Here is a 20035-nt window from a genome sequence, read left to right as displayed (position 1 = left end):
TTCAGTGTTCAATGTGTTGCCCATTCAGAGACACTCTTCTGCATATTTTGGTAGTAATCACTGGTTATTTGAGTTACCGTTGCCTTCCTGACAGTTTGAACCAGCTTGGCCATTCTCAGCTGACCTCTAGTATTAGAAAGACATTACAAATACATTTGTAATACCAGCAGAGAATCAGAATCAGAATACTTTAATAATCCTTAAGAAATTATGTGGGTTTCAGTTGCTCCAAGACAATAACAGCAACAGTCTAAAGTAATGAAATAATACAATATATTACAAAGTTTACAAATGTAAGAAATAGCACTAATATATACACATGTTCAATTGTAAATATCAAGAAGAAAGGGCACAGAGCAAAGGAGCCATTTTTGACCTGCAGAGGGCAGTAACGCGCCTGACGAAGAAGAGGAAGAAGACAACCTTAGCGGAGAGGAGTGTCATTACTACTAGAGGTGTGTGTGTGACATGAAGTCCAGAGCTGTTGTTTTCAGTTGACCCACAGAAATGATCAAACGCAGTCCGACAGGTTTCGGGGACGTTAGATAACGAAGCAGCGACGTGGACTCAGCGGTGTATACAGTATAGTTTTTGCACCGTACTACCGTTAGCTAACTCCTGTGTTATGCTTTCGATTGGGGGTACGGGTCCTCTTTAGTATCCGTGTACCTGCGTGTGTCCGTCTGTCTGTGGAGCCTGTGAGTGTTTGTGTGTGTCCGCGATGCGTTTCAACGAGAAGGAGCTGGTGTTACTGAGCCGCCAGCCCTCCGAGAGAGCAGCTGAACTGGGGATGAGAGGTCCCAAGAAAGGAGACGGTAAGGACAGTCATTCAGACGCACTTCCGTTTCGTGTATTTGGGCACAGCAGCTAATGTCAGCATCAGATATTAGACATATCTCTCTCTGTGTACTTCATGCGACAGCTGGGCTGCTGTTTGTCTGTCTAACTTCCCTTTTGTGGCCTTGCAGTTGTAAAGAAGAGGCTAGTGAAACTCGTCGTCAACTTCCTCTTTTATTTCCGGACTGATGAGGAAGAGGTCAGTATGCTTGTTGTCACAGCATTTTCTGTGATAAATTGAATACATTTGTTTAAAAAGTGGGGTCAAAATTAACCGAGTGTTTATTTGGCAGCCAATTGGAGCTTTGCTGCTGGAGCAGTGTAGGGTGGAGAGGGAGGACAGCCAGACTTTCTCTATTGGTAAGCTTCAACATCCTTTAGAGGTACAGTTAGGAGTGACTGTAAGTCTATAAGTGACCGATTTGTTTTTGGTAGTTCTGCCTCTGTACACAACCCCAGTGGTTTTTACATCAAACAATGAACATGCCTTTGAAGCACAGACTCCCAGCTTTTATTCAAGGGCTATAACAACAATATCACATTACCTCTTTAGGAGTTACAACCATTGTTATAAACTGTAGCCCTCTGTGCTGGTCTTTATTGCAGCCACCTTTAGTTACTAGTTTTGTGTTATTGGGTTGAGATCAGGTGACCAACTTCAGTTGAAGATGATCCCATTTCTTTGGCTTAAAAAACTCTTGAGTTGCTTTTGCTCATATTTCTATCAGCAGACACAGAGAGCAACTCCCGCCGAAGAGCAAGGGCTGTACTAAAACTGTTATATTTTATGATGTCTTTATTACAACATGCTGACATCAACCTGTTAATGGCATCATTGTGACATCATCGGGTGTCGTATTGAGAAAATTGAAAGTGTGTTGTACTGGTCTCTCCATGTGCTTTCATATGATATATTACTCAATATAATTTCTTTAAAATGGTTTTCAAGGTCAACTTTGACCTTGGGTGCTAGTAATGAAGATAAAGGTCAAATGCTTAGCCAGCCTAGTTTTAATTTACCCCATGGTCTAGTTTCTTGTTGTGAAATTTGAAGACAATCCATTAAAAAAATTGTGGATGATATAAAGTTTACAGCTTTTTTTCATATTCTGTGTGACTTTAACATTGACACAATTCTCACTAAAATGAAATCACCTCGAGCTGTATTGGTATCTACCATCACACTAAATGTGAAAATTATATCATGAAAACTGTGGACACTAAACTGCTTACAAGCAGACAGACAAAGAGTACCGATTACATACTTCCTCGCTTTGGAGGGAAAATAAATACTAGTGATCCGGTTCCACTGGCAGCCATATAATGCCCATGTATGACAGATAATGTGTGATGCGTCCGATCATGAGCTGTGTCTTTCCTTCTCTGTACTTTTCTCCTTCCATCATCCTGGTGCAAGTTCATCTTGGTTTGATCTGTGTAGACTCTTTTAGATGTTTTCTGAAAAAGTCTAATCTGGCCTTCCTTTTCTTGAATACCAGTGGTTTGCACCTTGTTGTAAACTCTCTGCATTTCCATTCATGAAGGTGTCTCTTCATTCTAGACTTATGTTGATTTGCTGCCTTCACAACAGTGTTCTTGGCTCGATGTTGTTGGATGTTTTGGTGTTGTTTTTCCTAACCATGCGAATAATTCTGCAGTCAAGCACTTTACTTGTCTTCTGTGGTCTTTAAGGCCTTTTGATGTTGCTGAGCTGGCCAGTGCATTTCTTCTTTTTTTTAAGAATGAACCAGATTGCTCATTTGGCTGTTCCTACAGTTGTTGTTGTTGTTGTCTCTCATTTAGGTTTATTTTGGTTATTCGGCTTCCTGCGCCTCCATCAACATCATCTGGAATCAACTCCATACTTTTTATCTGCTTATCTTGTCATTGAACAAGGAAACAGGAAACACCTGGTCATGAAACTGGCAGTCAGGTGTTTGACTGTGTAAGAAATGGTTGTAATACCTAAACAGTCAGTTCATTACTTTTGTTAACTACATTGAGTTAAAGCTAAAGTCTGCACTTCTGTCATATTGTAATAGTTTGATGCAGAATGAACCGTGGTGGTATATAGAAGCAAAACTACAAAAACGTATTGACCTAACTGTATATTTCACGTTCTCACTGGTGCTCTGCTGTTTCTGCTTGTTTCCTTCACGTGTTTCTGATCTCTAATGCCCTCTGTTTGCTATAGCATTTCTGGATGAAGCAGAGAGGAAATATGTGTTTGAATGTGATACTGAAGAGCAGTGTGCCGAGTGGATAGACTCCATTATCAAAGCAAGGTAGGACTGACTTTTCTTCTTTCTTATTCCAGGAAGCACAGAAGCTTACAGACACTTACAGCCGTCAGTAAGTGATTAATAAATGGAGAAAAACGTAACTTTTAAACCAAATGTATTTTTTTGACCGGGTATCAAATAATATCCCATAAAGGTCAGAACACACTCACTGCGTACTCCAATAGTTACACCTGTTAAACTGAGCTTTAAAGCAAATATTTAATCAGCCAATCACGTGATAGAAACTCATTGGAGTTAGCCAAGTAAACACAGTCATGATGATCTGCTGAAGGTCAAACTAAGCATGGTGCAGGTGGTGATGGTCAAGACAAAAAAAGTAAAACCCTTAACCCCCCACAGTGAGTAGTTTTGTTTTTTGTATTTGTTTAATTTGCTATATTGCGTATTTAAAAACACAGAGCTGTACTGACTACATATGCTCATAAAGTCTAACAGAAGAGCATTTTGTGTGTGTTTTCTAACTTAATAACCAAATAATGAAAAGCTGTGTTCTGTACGGCTGAATATGCTTACACATCTATGCCATTTGAACAGTGTGGGTAGAACAAGTGACACCTCACATAGTAACAGAGTAACAGACTCACATGGGTGAAACTGTCACAAATGAATGATTTTGCTGTTTTCAGAGGCACAGTGTTAGAAATGTGAGTGTTAAACGGCTTCAGTCTAATCCATAACAGCTCTGACATATTGTTTTAAAGCTTACTGGGAATGCATAATACTCCCAAACAGCAGAGGATATCTGAGGAGGATCATAGCGCTCCAACTTCTCCTTTGGGCTTCAGTGAGTCTGCCGGAAAAGTTGTCAGATCTGGCAGCTGTGGCGTCGGGCACATTTAATATTGTGCTTGATTAATGTATCTGCTAACTGCTAATTGAGTGGTAGCTCAGACAGACCTGCTGGGCTTCATGTGAGCAGACAGGCGGAGAGAAGATGGGAGACAGAGAGACACACAGTCTATTTCTTACAAATAATAATCATCATAATAATAGTAATACACTATATTTTTATAGTGTATTGTTATTTTAATAAAACACAGTTTATGAAGTGAATAAAATGAATGAACTATTGGAGCAAGGATCAACTTCAAAGCAAGTCTATAAAAAGAAAGAGGAAGTGATTCTGCAAGCCTGCTCTCTTCAAGAAGGTCATTACAGGATCTAAGGCTGTGAGCAAGCTTATACGGGGTCAGTAGTTCTGCTATGAACCCAGACAAGGATGAGCTAATCAGTAAAATCCTAAAATCAGATTTAAACCATAGAGGAAGGAAGCAGAAAGAAGCAAGGATAGGGGTCATATGATGCTGTCTGCTAAAATCAGTAAGAAGCCAAGCAGAAGAGAACCCATTCATATTTTAGCTTGTTTACATAAACCAATAAGAGATTTTATTAGTGGACAAAAAGTAGACACAGATCAGCTGAACAGGTAAATGGTATGAAACAAAAACATTTGTTCTTTATTCCACTTTTTTTTATTTAAGCAGTTTTTTTTTTATAGTAACAGTAATAATAATAATGATAGTAACTATATTAATAAGATGAGCTATAAAAATACTACAAAATCAGCTATGCAAAACTGTTTCTCTGCCAGACAGATGTATTGAAAATAAAGAGTTGTCCGTCTTGGTAGCGGAGTGTAAAATTCATTGTGCTTAGAGCTGACAGGAGGTCAGCCGAGGCCAGGCAGACTGCCGGGTTTGTAATGCACTGGTGGAAACCCTGAGCTTGCGTAACGTAGCTAGCATGGCCCAGCTACCTGTCAACTAGCAACAAACAATTAAAATGTTCCTGTACAGAACATTTTAAGTCGATCCTTGCTCCAGAGGAAGTTCCTGTGACTGTGTGTAATGTTACAAGCTGAGTTGCAGCTCTGATCTTTACTGTATTTGTCTAACATTATTTCTCCCTAAATGTCATGTTCATTTGTTGTCTAATCTCTTGCAGTTACGAGTTCATGAGGAAGAATCTTATATTCTATCGAACAGAAATCCACAGGCTCACAGGGAAGGTGAGACCCCTCGCAGCAGCACGCCGGTGCGCTAAATGCCACACAGATGGTGCTTCTAATCAGCAGCGTTCATACTGTGGGATGGTTACAGTGCGGTTTGGAGTTCATATTATCATCATCATCAATAGCAGACAGACTGGTAGATTAATGAAGAGGGATGGTTTTGGTTTTGCTCGGCAATGCTGAGCTTTCTCGGCTGCTAAGATTCATGTAAACAACACTGTGGAATTTCATGATGACTCTCAAAGCACACAACGAAACATGCCAGAGAAAGCTCAATTAGCAATGTGTCTCTCTAGAAACAATTTCCTAGTTACTCGGGATGAGACAGGCTGCAAAAGCTTTTCTCCTCGTGTTGTACATTTGATTGTGCATATAATTATTCATTGCAGTGTGAGCTGCAGCTGAAATCCCACTAACCTCTGGAGATCTCAAAAATCTCTAAGTAAAAGCCAGGCTTTCTGACCTCTAGGTTTGAGTGCTTTTCTATTTGTTTGGTTCTTTGAGTCTGATTTTGCTGAAGTAAACATTTCATATAAACTCTGATTCTGCTTCAGTAACAGCTAATTTTCCCTGTACACTGTTTTACTCACTGCCTGCTTTCTCCACAGGACCCCTTGGAGCAGTATGGTATATCCGATGAAGCTCGTTTCCAGGTCAGCAACGGTCGGCCGCTTGTGGCTAGAGATACCTCCTCCCTGTAGACCAGCGCCCTGTGTTCACATTATATGTTTTATTTTGATTAGTTCACTCTGCCATTCCAGCATCACTCCACACTGGTTTGAAAACCACAGCGTTATCGCCCACAATCTTGCTCCTTAGAGCTTTACTGCGCTCCATTTATTATATCTCGGGTTGCCTCAGACCTATGCAGGTGTCTTAGGTAATGTAAAGCCATCCTCAGTTTAGTCCTGCTGCATCTTTGTCAACGCAATGCTTTGGTTAAGTCAGCACTATCATATTTGTGATTTCGGGGCATTCTCATTTGCCTTTTCTGTGTCATTTTTAGACTTCTGGCCTTAATCAGTTCCCTGTATAAACATTATATGTTTTCTACTGTTGATGCTATACATTCAGACAATGTGATTTCAAGAGCGACTTTCATTCAGGACTATTAGTAATGTGAGTAGAACTATGTTCAAAATATCTAATTTGAGGACATATTAACATGTAAACCATTGTTTTAATGGAGCCTTTTAAAAGAAGCTTACAGTTAATGGCGTGCCTGATTTAGAAAACCTTTGGCAGTATTCCTGCTCTGATTTGAACTGTTTTTGAGTCTTTTGAGCTGCTGAGTTGAGCCACATATTTTACTCAGTGTCTGTGAAAAAGGCAAAGCTGTCCATATGTGTATTTATCATGTTATGCCTTATTGTTAGATTCCTTTAGTGTTTGAGACAATACCTTTGCACAGTTATTGGGTGTTGAGGGTTGTTTCTTTTATTACAACTATCGTACTTGATCAGCCTACTGTACCTTTTCTGTGGCACTTTGATTCAGATCCCTTTATGTAAGCTGTTGAACCATGTGTTTAAAAACCAGGCTCTTGGCATGATTCAGGAAACAAAAATAAACAAATCACATGAATATTTGTGAAAACGAGAGCTGACATTTTGCTCTCAACTCAAGTTTCCTGTAAGACTTTTTTTTACATCTTTCAAATTAGCAAAATCTTTGTTTTTCAAGAGTCTCTCTGTAATTGCATGTCATTGAATGTATCTTCATTTTAAAAGTTTTGCACATAGAACGTTTGTTTTTAGTTAACAACATCTGCTTCACTGGCATCTCTTTTTATACTAATAAAGCCATTTGAAAGAAATTTTAAATTCATCCAGTGTGTTATCTGTTAACCAAAAGTGAAAGCATTTGATAACACACACACACACACACACAGATGTAATGTGTGTCGGTGGCTACATCCAGCTCTTGTAAATAGTCTGTAGCTTAGGTTCTATAGGTTCTTAATACATTTTGGCCTGCCAGGGTGTAGCTGGAGCCCCTGTGCACACACTAAACTAAACAGACAGGCACACCTCCACTGCTACTACAAATACACAAAATGAAACAAAAAGGAAAGTTGATGCTGAAGGCGAATAATTTCAGCTAAGGTGAGAGACTGAGCTTTCGTATTTCCCTGGTGTAAAGAAATGCCTGTGTATCAATTTTCCATAAGCCAATTTCTGTTATCAAACAACACAATTTCCTTTGTCATTTTGATGTTTGAATCCACACACCAGCAAAGGAGGAGTTGTGAACAGGGAGCTGAGGCTTCAAAAAGTCAATGAAGTGAGAAGAGGCATGCAACATCAGCACAGCAGACGGGTTGTTTTTTGGGGGGTTTTGGTTTTTTTTTTAGCACAGTCTCAAAGCAAGTTTTGATTTTTATGTGATTTTCACTGGACTCTGCAAAACTTGTGCCCGTAATGTCCTTTGTGGGTACAAAACAACGCTAAATCATCAGCCCTCCACCACCATGCCTGACAGTTGTCAGGATATGGAAATATTTGAAATATTTTATTTTTAATTAAACAATAAATTAATTTAGTAATGTTTAAATAAATAAAATAATTAAAAATTAATTTGTAAATAAATTTACAAATGCATAATTATCACACAACTCATTATTTAGGATTCTTCAGAATCCTTTATTTTGATGCGTGTGACTGTTCTTGTCCTTCACAGTAGGAGGTCTGCATGAATTTATTCTTTAGTAACAGACACCACAGAGGCCACACCTGAAAGAATGAAATCTAAAACTGTCCTTCAAGCATTACTATATTGAAATACTCATTCATAATTATAATCCTGATTGTACCATGCCTTAAATGGTGATATTGATTAGTCTGTCAATTTACACAGTTGGGATTATTAGACAGTCAGGAGCTGCCAGAAAGTGATTTCTGATGTTTCTGTGTTTTGTTGTGTGTGTGTGTGTGTGTGTGTAATGGTTTATACTTGTAAACAGACAGTAGTCAACAGCATTTATGAAAGAGTTATGAATAAAAAAAGAAAATATGCTTTTTGCTGGTATCTTTATGACTGCATTATACATTGTAATTAATGCAGTCCTTTTTCAACCACTGAAAATATTTTTATACAACTGTGTTATATTTGTTTTAATTTCTGCTGCCCTCTTGGCCAGATCTCTCTTACAAAAAAAAATATTTTTTAATGCCAATGGGACGTTTTATCTGGATAGATAAAGGTTATATAAGCTTCACTTTGCCAGTCTAAACTTTACAAATATATCATCTCTTTTGTTGTTAAGTTGAGTAAAAACCAGACAATGGAAAGATACTGGCTTTGTAGTACAGGCCTCTGGAAACACACACATTATATAAATAATTATTTATTAAGTATATTGAATTAAACCTTTTTGTTCAATAAATGGTGTTTGATGTTTTGTCATATTGTTTTTTTTTTTTTTAACTATCATGCAAATACATCACCGTTGAAAGTGGAAATAAAATAAATTTTAGTATCAACGCTGATGCTCAAACATGAATCCACAGTTTAAGAAAGTAAAATATTAAAATTTATGTTTTTTAATCGCATTTTTGTTGCATTTGAGATTCTGTTCTCTGTGGCATGACCTGAACTGCTACTCATTTTGAAACCTGTGCTAAATCTTTGACTATAAACTGGTGCGACTATAATCTTGTTTAGCCTCGGTTGCCGGTTTAACCCAGAGGTCAGGTTTTACCGACAGCGTTCAGTCGAGTCGGACACGTTTCCTTAGCAACGGAAAATGTGTGTTTCAAAAACAGCGACGTCACGCACTTCCCGTGATGCTTAGCGAGCCTAAATTGAATGCTCGGCAAAAGAAAACATTTGTATTCTGTGTGTGTCGATTTTACGGGTAAAAAGCACAAAACAACACATTTGAACTGAGTTAGAAAACATTACGTGAACCAAATTAACAGTGCATACAGGGGAAGCGTTTGCTGGGGGAAAGGTAGGTGATAATACGAGAAATATCTTACACAGCTGAGCTAGCGTTAGCATTAGCCTAGCTTTCTGTGCTGGGTCGTTGGATTGTTTAGATTTTTTTTATTCGCATTTCAGCGAGAATCACCAGAGATAGCAGTATTTCGCTTCGTGGGATATGCAAGTAAATGACTGCTGTTGGGTTGCGTTTCAATGTTACAAGACTAAGGTTTTCATAAAGATAATTTAAGTGCTGTTAGCATGTCAGAGTCCGCAGATGATCATAGGTACTGGTATGTCATTTAATTACACGTCGGTGGTTGGTTGGTTGGTTGGTTAGTTAGTTAGTTGGAGATGGAATGAAACCAAAAAACTCTACATTTTAACTATTGATTGGTTTATCTTTGTAATTCTTCCGGAGGGTTTTAATGCAGCTTTGTTGCCTCATTGATCAGTACAAAGCAGTTTCTCTGGGGATTACTGCTCCATGTAGGTGACTCTTAGCATTGTCGTTTTATAAACGGTTCAAAGCGTTTTAAATCAGTTGAATAACGGATTTATTTATCTAACAACAAATACACCGTGTATGCCGACGTTTGACAGGTAGCTATACACGGTGCCATTTCCTATATAGGATAAACACATCGTCAATGAACGCATCTTGTGAATGAACTTTATTGTGGTCTTGTCCTGTTCTCAGGATCATGGATCAGGACTATGAGTGCAGGCTCCTCAGACAGATCAATATCCAAAATGAAAATGCAAGTCCCATTGTAAGTAAAAACAAGGGTTTTTTTTGTCTATTCTGTCTGATTCCTTGTATGTAAAGTAATGTTCCTCCTCTGAACAAAAGCTAATTCTGCTGTCTAATTAACACTAGTCAAATCTGCAAGTAATCTTGAATAAGGTCATTGTCTTGATTTTTAAATGATGATATCCCCTCCCAGGAGGGACGTGAGGGCAGTGCTTTCCATGTATTATAAGGGAAAAAATGGTTTCACATGGCAGTCTATTGACACTGTCACCACTGTTGAGTAAAAACAAGACCTTACTGGCCAAAAGACTGGCTTTTGTGAATGTTGCCTCCTGTTGTTATCACCTCAAACAAACGCACCATCTGCCATCTATATTATGTTCCTGTTCTGTTATTGAGTTTTCAAATCCACTCCGAGGCCTGTTTGTGTTTGCCGTAGAGTAAAAAAAAAACAAAAAAAACCCACAATGCTGTCTTCTCTTTTCCCTTGTGCAGAAAGCTGTAGGAGCAGTGCGATCTCTGACACCCACCAGCTCCCCCCTGTCCTCTCCTAGCAAGCATGGTGATCGCTTCATTCCCTCCCGGGCTGGAGCCAACTGGAGTGTCAACTTCCATCGCATTAATGTGAGTCTGCCACAACAGCAAATACACCAAGCACTATTCTGCCTGTCCTACCAAAAGAACAATGCTCTCAAGATAAAAGTGTTTGTTTTGTTTTTTCTAATACACTTAAGTTTACAGAATTGGTTGAGAGTGATCATTTATTGATTATGATTATTTTAACACAGGAAATTGAAAAGTCGCACAATCAAAATAGGAAAACCAAAGATGGCACCACTGACAGCAACAAAGGTAATCCATTGCTTTTCTCTTGAATGATGACAAACTGTGTTTCCACCTGCACCTCTCTTGTCACAAGCATTTAAATTGTGAATGAGACAAAATCTGTTTTTGCATTTTCTTTGTGTTCAGTTTTCTTTACTTTAGCTTCTGTCTGAATGTTTGTGTAGTTGGAATTTAGTTTCACCCCTGTGTTTGTTCATTCAGACTTTAGTATTAGAGTGAAAGCTCTTAATGGTGCTGTAGATTTGCTCAAAATAAGGTTGGTTATATGTCACACTTAGGTGTGTGTTTTTCTTTTTGTTTTTTGTTTTTCAAGGCTATCGTAATGGATAAAAGATGATGAAAAAAAACTTTAGCCTATATTTTATCATGATATTTAGTTACTGAATAATTATCATGATAGTCATGTATTATGAGTTACTCGCTTTCCCATCCCCAAGTGAAATATGTTTTTCTGTGTTGTAGATGTACTTTAGGTGTGAGTTTTATCCATTTTCAGTTCATTTCCACAGGTATCTCTTTCTGCTCCAGTCAAACTTGATAATTTGACCTTCTCTTGTTTACTAAGCCTGGACAGGCTCATGGAGACTGCAGATAAGGGCTAAACAAAGCTTAGTGGAAAATTTTCCCTGATCTTCAGAGATGTGAGCAAGAGCTGAGAAACTGCAAAGGGAGCACAGGGTTTGAAGTTAATCATTTCGACAGCCTGGTTTGATTTCCCCTCTGTCTGTTCCTTTGTCTTCAGCGGACGGTCTGGCTTACTCAGCTCTGCTGAAAAATGAGCTACTAGGAGCAGGCATTGAGAAAGTCCAGGACCCCCAGTCAGAAGATCGTCGCTTGCAGCCATCTACGCCTGCCAAGAGGAGCCTTTTTAGTGTAAAAAATAATAATAATAATAATGTTTTTGTAACAGGCTAAGTGTTTTTTGTTTTACGGTGGGTTTTGTCTGCGTTAGAAATAATCTGTTTGATTGTTGTAGTATTCTGTAAGTACCAAGAGAGCTCTTCCCGAAGAGGATGGAAACACAGTCTCTCCCTATTCACTATCACCTGTCAGTAGTAACAGGTAATTAAATTTTCCAGCTAAATGTGAAAGTGCCATTTCTTAATATGGGGAGAAAAATTTACTGTGTTGCTTAAATGTTATTGCGCTTTACAGTCAGAAACTTCTTCGATCGCCACGAAAACCAACACGCAAGATTTCTAAAATACCTTTCAAAGTTCTGGACGCTCCAGAGCTTCAAGATGATTTCTACCTCAACCTAGTGGACTGGTCCTCTCTGAATGTGCTCAGTGTGGGACTGGGTACCTGTGTCTACTTGTGGAGTGCCTGTACCAGCCAGGTGTGTGTGAGACATGTTAGCTGAGAAAACCTCTTGGATAGTGTGTCATACTTAATGAAAAAGACATAATTGTACGACCTCCTGGGACATTCGCATTAATCTGTCTCCTTTGTCTGGCACTTTTCGAAACTTTAGGTGACTCGTCTTTGTGACCTTTCTGTAGAAGGAGACTCTGTGACGTCAGTGGGCTGGTCAGAGAGGGTGTGTTTTTCTTTCATTGATTCTTGTCTTTGCAAGTTCTCGTCCAGGACTTTAAACAATGCTGTAATAAAGCCTGCACAGCTGGCCTTTTTTTACAGTTTCTGAAAGCAGAAAATCTGCCAGAAACTGAGTGTTCAGAGCACTCTACAGCCTGAGGTTTGGGCTCATAGTTATTGTTTTTTTTTAAAAAAAAATATTACTTTAATTATCGATTCTTTGGATATGTTTATGCAAGGTTGAGAATTCACCATCACAACGGTATATAAGAAATATATGACAGAAAGTAAGGAAAAGCATAATTGATTCACTTTGAAGGTCTGCCATGAAACAAGACTGTGTCTGGATATTTCAAAGAAATTCAAGCTGATTTATGATTTCAGGCTTTTAACCTATGCTGTAACTAAGAAAAGTTTTGAGGGTATTTGCACTTGCTCCTGTCTACTTGCCAGTATCATCTTCAAAGTGTGGTGTCTATTTTTAGGGTAACCTGGTAGCTGTAGGCACCCACAAAGGCTATGTACAAATCTGGGATGCAGCAGCAGGGAAGAAGCTCTCTGTGCTAGAAGGACACACAGCCAGAGTGGGTAAGTTGAAAGTCTATGGAAATGAAGGCAGAGACAGTCATTCAAGCTTCATTTATTTTCACGCAGTTGTTTAGCAACATCTCCCATTCATGATCGGTGAATCATCTCCCCTGGTCGTCATTCCCTGCTTCTAGGTGCTCTAGCATGGAATGCCGACCAGCTGTCGTCTGGGAGTCGTGATCGGGTGATCCTGCAGCGGGACATCAGGGCACCGCCTCTCCAGTCAGAACGTCGGCTCCAAGGACACAGACAGGAAGTCTGCGGGCTCAAGTGGAGCACAGACCACCAGCTTCTAGCCTCAGGTGGAAATGATAACAAGGTATGCAGAGAATCTCGCCCATGCCTTTGTCTGTGCCACATTTTTATTGGGGTCCCTTTTTTTATAAAAAACGTCAAAAAATTTTCTGTCCTCCTGTTATTGCAACCTGCTGTCTGCAGTTACTCGTGTGGAACCACTCAAGTGTCCTCCCAGTGCAGCAGTACACGGAGCACTTAGCTGCAGTGAAGGCCATCGCCTGGTCTCCTCACCAACACGGCCTGTTGGCCTCTGGAGGAGGCACTGCCGATCGCTGCATCCGCTTTTGGAACACTCTGACTGGCCAGCCTCTGCAGTGCACCGACACCGGCTCTCAGGTCTGCAACCTGGCCTGGTCCAAGCACACTAACGAACTGGTGAGACACCCCATGTCTTTGACTGCACTCTGCTCCTGTGAAATAGAATACATGCATCTGCTTTTAAATACGGACATACACCAAGGTTAACTTTAGGGCTGTTGGTGAGGGTTTTTTTGCTATTCAGTAGCATTCAACTCAGTTTTTATTTATTTATTTTTCTTTTTTGTGCGTGTGTTTTTGGCTGGAAAATACAGTGGAAGCAGTGATGTGGAATTGTTGATTTTTATCCGATGGTAGACAAACCTGCCAGCTAAATAAGTGGAAAAAACTGTTTCTCCTCTCTAGGTCAGCACGCACGGTTATTCCCAGAACCAGATCCTCGTGTGGAAGTATCCGTCTCTAACTCAAGTGGCCAAGCTTACGGGACATTCCTATAGAGTACTTTACCTGGTCAGTATATATTTTTTTCCTTTATAACTAAATTAAAGATAATCTTAACTTAAAAGAAAACTGTAAAGCAGAAATAAATAGTCACAGAAAAAAAAGTGTAAGGAAATGATCCTATAAAACTAGACTCACTGACTGACCCTTTAAGAAGTGTCGCTGTTAGATATCCAAGGGTAAAAGGGTGACACTGACACAGAGCTTCTCCAAAATAAAAAAATGAGTGAAACTAGGGCTGCACGATTAATCGTTAGAAAATCGCAATCTCGATTCATACTTATGTGCGATCTCATTTCCAAATGACAACGATTTAAAAAAAAAAAAAAAAAAAGACGACGACGATTGTACCGCATTTTGATCCGGGACGTAATCTGCATGAAAACAAGCGCTCACTCTTCCTGCTCAACAAATGACAAGGGCCTTATACCACGTGATACAGAAGCTGTGCCGTGTGATGCTAAAATTGGCAGGGAAAAAACAACGGAGAGCACGTCAGGGATGACGAGAAAGTGACAGGAGAAAATCCGTCCCGGTCAACCACCCAAACATCAATAACGGGAACCTTATACAGCGCTTCCCTATACACGTCGAACTTCCGCAGGCACAAAGAAATTACGGAGGCTATTACTTATCACCTGACCAAAGATATGGCTCCATCAACACTGTGCAAAATGAGGGATTCAGGAAAATGATCAACACCCTAGCCAAACGCTACACAGTGCCGTCCCGCAACTATTTTTCTATTGTTGCACTACCTGCTCTATACACGCAGTGTCGAGCAACGGTGGAGACGGAATTTCAAGCAGTACAACATTTTGCGGCAACCACAAAACGTGAGACATTTGTTGTTTTTATGTTTATTTATTGTTTTTATGTTCAGTCTCAACTGTTACGAAGTTGATGTGCAGTTAATAAGTGCAATAAATACTTATATTGGAAAAGAAAATCGCGAGAGAATCATGATCTCAATTCTAAGCCAAAAAATCGTGATTCTCATTTTATGCAAAATCGTGCAGCCCTAAGTGAAACTGACATTTTCTACCTCTTTCTGATGTTTTGTGTAAGTGCTGTTGCGAGTGATTTCTGGGCATCACTTTGGCTTTACGCCAACAATTAATATATAGGAATGCACTTGTAAACATAAGAAGGATTTTAATTAATATTTTATGTGCTGAAAGCAAATATAGTGAACTTTAGATAGGAGTATAAAAATTATATTTTAATAAATAATTACACTTAAAGCAAACTAAAATGATAAAATCCTTCCTGTGCCCACTTCAGATTCCTGTAATTACATCAGAATCCGAATACTTTATTAATCCCAGAGGAAATGATGTAGCTGTTACAGTGGTGCATATTCAGTGTTTAATAATAACTTGCATGCAGGCTATGTCACCTGATGGGGAGGCCATCGTGACGGGGGCTGGAGATGAAACTCTGAGGTTCTGGAACGTCTTTAGCAAGATGAGATCCACTAAGGCATGTTTTCTTCCCATTTCTCACTTTCTCTGTGTTGGGCTTCCTTGAATGCAGTTTTCATCACCTGCGTGTTATTTTTGTAGTAGTCTCTGTCTAACATCCACCTTCCTTCTTTCAGGAATCAGTCTCTGTGTTAAACCTCTTCACCAGGATCCGGTAGTCTGCACGGTGCGGGGAATAAAAACAGGAAGGGAATTTGTCTTTGCATGTCTCCTGGTGTAAATGGGGCCTCTTTGAACACTCACCTCAGTACTCTGCAGAGGTCCTCCTCAACTGGTCTTAGTTAAGTTGTAGCAGAAGATGAGAGGAGACACATAGACCGAGTATCGAGGGTAGAAGAGATGCTCACAGTATTCCACTTCCTCCTGAATGATGGAGCCACTGCCGCCTCCAGTTTCGGGGCCTTTATCTCCCCGTGTCTGCAAACAGACGTTGTGCATACCTGCCAAATATTGAGTTTGTCCTTGTGATCGTTTATTTATTTTCTGTTTTTGTTTAGTTTCTTTGTTGTTTGTATGTTTTTTGCTCCTTTTTTTTTTTTGTTTTTTTTTTTTACATTTTTAACATATGTTATCGACGTATTTGCTGCAAAGGCTGGTTGACTTAATTTTATGTGCATAACTGCAGTTTTTTGGTCTGATCTGTGGAGCAAGTTTGATTTTGTTCAGGTTTGCAGAAAAAAATTCCAAGCTTGCGTTACCTTTTCCTGAGGGGCAATAATGTTTCGTGTACACTGATAAAAGATTCATAATCTTGTGCCATTTTGCTAATAGTTAACAAGGATTCAGTGAAAGAGCCTGATCTCTCTTGTTTTTGTTTTTTAAGAAAAATGACATTTTTATTTTAGTTAATGAAAATAATAATCAAACATGGCAAGCATTACTTCATTATCTCCCCAAAACAATTTGTTTTGGGGAGATTATCTTTTCCTAATTGAAAAGCAAGCCAAGGAAAATTAAAAGGAAATAGCTTTGGCTTATCATTGTAGTTTACAGCAACCACTAGCGCACAGTAAAAACATTTGTAATTAAACCAGATGGTGAAATGCTGCTGTGTAAAGAACTTCTGCTTTGTGCTATGTCTGTAACATATTCAAGCTTGGGGCGCTCATTTTTTTGCTACTTCAAACTTCTGTGTCAGGCAGTCATGCTGTTGAACTTTGTTTTTTAATCTGGAGAAATATTTCATATCCTCTGCCACGTTTTCTTTGAATGTTTCAGCCACCTACCTTTGAACAAGCGCTATTTATTTGTCTTGTGAAAGTTTAGAGTACAGAGTGAAGAGGTTTGCTTAGCGAGGTTGTCTGAAGGGAGCTGACGGTCAACTCTAAATTTTAATGTCACTTAAAGACAACGCTGACAACTTCAGTTATTGAAAGAATGTTTCAAAAAGAAAAAAGAAATATTTCTGTACTGGAACATGAACAACAATTAAATTGCCATATCTTGTAACTTAGTGCTGTTTTATTGGACTGTAACTACTCCTCAAGTTGTTAGTAATACTTTACGTTCCTGCTTTGTGCTCCAACCAAACATTCATCTGTTTAAACTAAAGGGTGTCTTTAGTTTGCAGTTATTCTCAGTTATTACACATTTGGTTACATTTAGAGAAGAATCCTTTATATGAATTTATTTATCATATAATTTTTAGAGAACAAAATATTTTGATTCTGGTTTCTAAACTGAGATGTGAACATAAGATAAACCTTTTTAGTCCCACATGTGGGAAATTTTTTGGTCATGGCAGAAAGTACAAGTTAAGAGCAGTAAAAATTGAGGAAAAAAAACAATAGAATAGAATGAGATATATGTATAAAAAAAAACATACTGTAAAAAATAGAATAAAATACTTTCTCATATTGGGAAGATTGCACTTCGTACTATTGCACATTGGAGAGACAGGATGAAATTTGTATGGGATGTGTGTGCGGTCATCTGCAAAGACCATGTTGTAGAGTCCGACAGTAGCAGGAAGGAAATACCTGCGAAATCTCTCCGTCCCACATCATGGGTGCCGCAGCCTGCCACTGAAGGAGCTGCTCAGTGCTGTCAGAGTCTCCTGCATGGGGTGGGAGATGTTGTCCAACAGGGATGACCGCTTAGCCACCATTCTCCTGTTACTCACCACCTACACTGGGTCCAGAGGGCATCCTAGAACAGAGCTGGCCCGCTGCTACTCCAGCAGACCACACCGTAAAAGATGGCTGAGGCCACCACAGAGTCATAGAAGGTCTGGGCCCTTCACTCCAAAAGACCTCTGCAGCAGGTACAGCCTGCTCTGCCCTTTTCTGTAGAGAGCATCTGAATTGTGAGTCCAGTCCAGTTTATTGTTCAGATGAACACCAAGGTACCTGTAGCTGTCCACAGCCTCAATGTCCATACCTTGGATGTTTAGTGGTTGCAGTGGAGGATGTTTGTGCCTGTGGAAATCTACAACCAGCTCCTTGGTTTTACTAGTGTTGATCTAGAGGTAGTTCTGCTGGCACCAGTCCACAAAACCTTGGGCCAGCACTCTGTATTCCTTGTCGACCCCATCAGTGATGAGGCCGACTATTGCAGAGTCATCAGGGAACTTCTGCAGGAAGCACTGAGTTGAGTTGTGAGAGGAGTCTGCAGTGTAGATGGTGAAGAGGAATGGAGCCAGAACCGTTCCCTGTGGGCCTCCCATACTGCAGACAACCCTGTCAGACCCCGAGTTGTCACATACTGTGGTCGATTGGTGAGGTATTCCAGTATCCATGTTGTGAGGTGATGGTCCACTCCTGTGTTCTCCAGCTTGTCCTTCAGAACTGAGGGAAGAATGGTCTTAAAGGCACTGGAGAAATGAAAGAACATGATCCTCACAGTGGTCTCCAGGTGAGAGATTAAACGATGTAGGAGGTGAATGACAGCATCATCCACTCCAGTGCCAGGCTGGTAGGCAAACTGAATTCGGTCCAGTGATGAGCTCATCAGGGGGAGAGGCTGAGCTAGGACCAGCCGCTCCAGGTTCTTCATCAGGTGGGATGTCAGAGCCACCGGCCTGTAGCTGTTGAGGTCCTCTGGACAGTTAAAACTTTAATAGAGCTATAACAATATAATCTCACTTCCCTGTCCTTAGATGAGAAGAGTGCCACCACTGTGGTCTTCTCCTGCTGACCAGAAATCCCAGCAGATTAGCAGTTTCTGAAATAGTCAGACTAACCTGTCTGGCACCAACAACCACGCCACAGTCATAGTCACTTAAATCACCTGAAATGTTGTACCTAACAAAGTGTCTGTGGATTTTGTGTTTTGATTCTGTGTTTTTCTCTCTTATTTTGGGTTTTCACTTATTTTGTCACTTACCCAAACACCTCCCAACATATTTGTCTTGTAGTATTGTCAGAACTAAAAGTGAACACCAGAGGGAGCCATCCTATGAGCTCGTCCAAAATGAGTGATTCAGTGACGCTACCACACAGCAGAATCTACCTGAACAAAGCTACCTCAAAGGTAAGGATCAGATCTTACATTCAAAAGAGGAATAATTTGATATTAACAGCATTGGTTGTTTTTATGACAAGCTTCTGGAAAGGGTAAAAATCTGACCAGACAAACCCCACGGGGCATGTGGTTTCATTTTACCCTCAGTTTAAAACCATATTTGTTCAAACGGGAGCTTTTAACAGCCAGAAAACATCCCGCGGCCTCACCTGGTTTCCAGGAAGTGTGCAAATTTTCATCATATTACCAGCCCAGCCCACACAAGCATAGTTTTGACCCAGAGCATGAAAAATAATGAATGTTCACTGCCTCCCAAAGCTCCCACACCTCTGCTTGTGCCCTGTTGCTTATCCAAACTCCCTCTTACACATTCAAACAGCAAATGGATTTTATCAGTGTAAACAACAGCTGAAGGGTCCAAATGCATGAATAATGATGGCTGATGTTGAATAATTATGGTGCTCTGGTTTTATTTTAATTTGTAAAAACTGAAATGATCCACAGCTTTGTTGGTATTTGACTATTAATAAGTAGGGCTTAACAAACAAAGATAAAAAAAAAAAAAAGAAGAAAGAAAGAAAAATATCACTGCTAATTGAGTGGCTTCAAAAATTAAAGGTCTTTTTCGTGAAGTGGTTGCTTTTTTTCTGTGATGAAAATCAAGTAGTGTAGGCCTAAGTGACTCAGCTCTATCAACACCAAAGAGCCCAAGCCTCTCTCCCCTTCAGACTCCATTATAATGTCATCGAAATAACATGCATAGTCCATTATAGTGATCAGATAAATCATCTGAATGGAAGACTTTCAGCACAGTCTTCCAGTTCATCTGTGGCTCTTGCTCACTGTGCAGATGTTAACATTAAGCCCTGAAAGCAGAGGGGAGAACAGAGGGAGATCGCTAATATGCATAATCCTACCTCCTGATGTTTCTATCAAGAGGCACCGAGCGCGTGGTTCGTTATACAACTAAAGCCTCACAAGACAGCGAACATGATATTCCCCCAGGTTCCTCCCTAAGCCTGACTCTTGAGTTTCATTGATAAGCAGTCTTTACAGGGATATCAAAGGAACAAAGCTTTTGTGATAGCTGCAGCCACCCAGGTTTCTTCTTTGGTCATTTTGTTAGAAGGAAAAGAGCACAGAGAGTCACTCATGTGACTCATGTCCCACTGACACTCGTCAGTCACCCCAGCAGAACTTTGGTATCCATAAAATGACGGTGGATAGGTAAGGA

At 39.8% G+C, this 20035-nt stretch overlaps 2 protein-coding genes across 4 annotated transcripts; both read left to right on the top strand.

Annotated features, from left to right (window-relative positions):
* Positions 1–417: 417 nt before the first annotated feature.
* On the top strand, positions 418–7016 carry plekhj1 (pleckstrin homology domain containing J1). Its single transcript, XM_006786638.3, has 6 exons — positions 418–815; positions 969–1036; positions 1131–1197; positions 3032–3122; positions 5085–5148; positions 5760–7016. Exons 1-6 carry the CDS (start codon positions 722–724, stop codon positions 5850–5852), a joined length of 477 nt encoding a protein of 158 aa, XP_006786701.1. The 5' UTR covers positions 418–721; the 3' UTR covers positions 5853–7016.
* Positions 7017–8921: 1905 nt separating this feature from the next.
* LOC102790141 (fizzy-related protein homolog) lies at positions 8922–16788 on the top strand. 3 transcript variants are annotated; one of them, XM_006786635.3, is made up of 14 exons: positions 8922–9007; positions 9776–9848; positions 10325–10453; positions 10618–10681; positions 11418–11548; positions 11652–11737; positions 11831–12014; positions 12150–12215; positions 12697–12799; positions 12934–13118; positions 13238–13471; positions 13760–13864; positions 15245–15337; positions 15456–16788. In XM_006786635.3, the coding sequence occupies exons 1-14, from the start codon at positions 8937–8939 to the stop codon at positions 15495–15497; spliced, it is 1566 nt and encodes a 521-aa protein (XP_006786698.1). In that variant the 5' UTR covers positions 8922–8936; the 3' UTR covers positions 15498–16788. The 3 variants fall into 3 exon arrangements, with proteins under 3 accessions (XP_006786698.1, XP_006786700.1, XP_006786699.1); XM_006786637.2 differs by having other exon boundaries at positions 8925–9103; XM_006786636.3 differs by lacking the exon at positions 8922–9007 and adding an exon at positions 9577–9678.
* The last annotated feature ends 3247 nt before the right edge of the window (positions 16789–20035 follow it).

Source organism: Neolamprologus brichardi, chromosome 18 (assembly GCF_056152115.1).
Source record: "Neolamprologus brichardi isolate AB-2024 chromosome 18, ASM5615211v1, whole genome shotgun sequence".
In the NCBI taxonomy this organism is placed as follows: Eukaryota; Metazoa; Chordata; class Actinopteri; order Cichliformes; family Cichlidae; genus Neolamprologus; species Neolamprologus brichardi.
Note: the sequence above shows the minus strand (reverse complement) of the source record. Positions and strands in the feature narration are given on the sequence as shown.

What these genes read in the sequence shown, in the direction of transcription:
- plekhj1 (XM_006786638.3), top strand. Translation starts at nt 722, where the DNA reads ATGCGTTTCAACGAGAAGGAGCTGGTGTTACTGAGCCGCCAGCCCTCC. An exon ending in AGGTCCCAAGAAAGGAGACG is followed by an intron (nt 816 to 968) that starts GTAAGGACAGTC and finishes GTGGCCTTGCAG; the next exon opens with TTGTAAAGAAGAGGCTAGTG. An exon ending in TCCGGACTGATGAGGAAGAG is followed by an intron (nt 1,037 to 1,130) that starts GTCAGTATGCTT and finishes TTTATTTGGCAG; the next exon opens with CCAATTGGAGCTTTGCTGCT.
- LOC102790141 (XM_006786635.3), top strand. Translation starts at nt 8,937, where the DNA reads ATGCTTAGCGAGCCTAAATTGAATGCTCGGCAAAAGAAAACATTTGTA. An exon ending in ATGAAAATGCAAGTCCCATT is followed by an intron (nt 9,849 to 10,324) that starts GTAAGTAAAAAC and finishes TCCCTTGTGCAG; the next exon opens with AAAGCTGTAGGAGCAGTGCG. An exon ending in GGAGTGCCTGTACCAGCCAG is followed by an intron (nt 12,015 to 12,149) that starts GTGTGTGTGAGA and finishes TCGAAACTTTAG; the next exon opens with GTGACTCGTCTTTGTGACCT.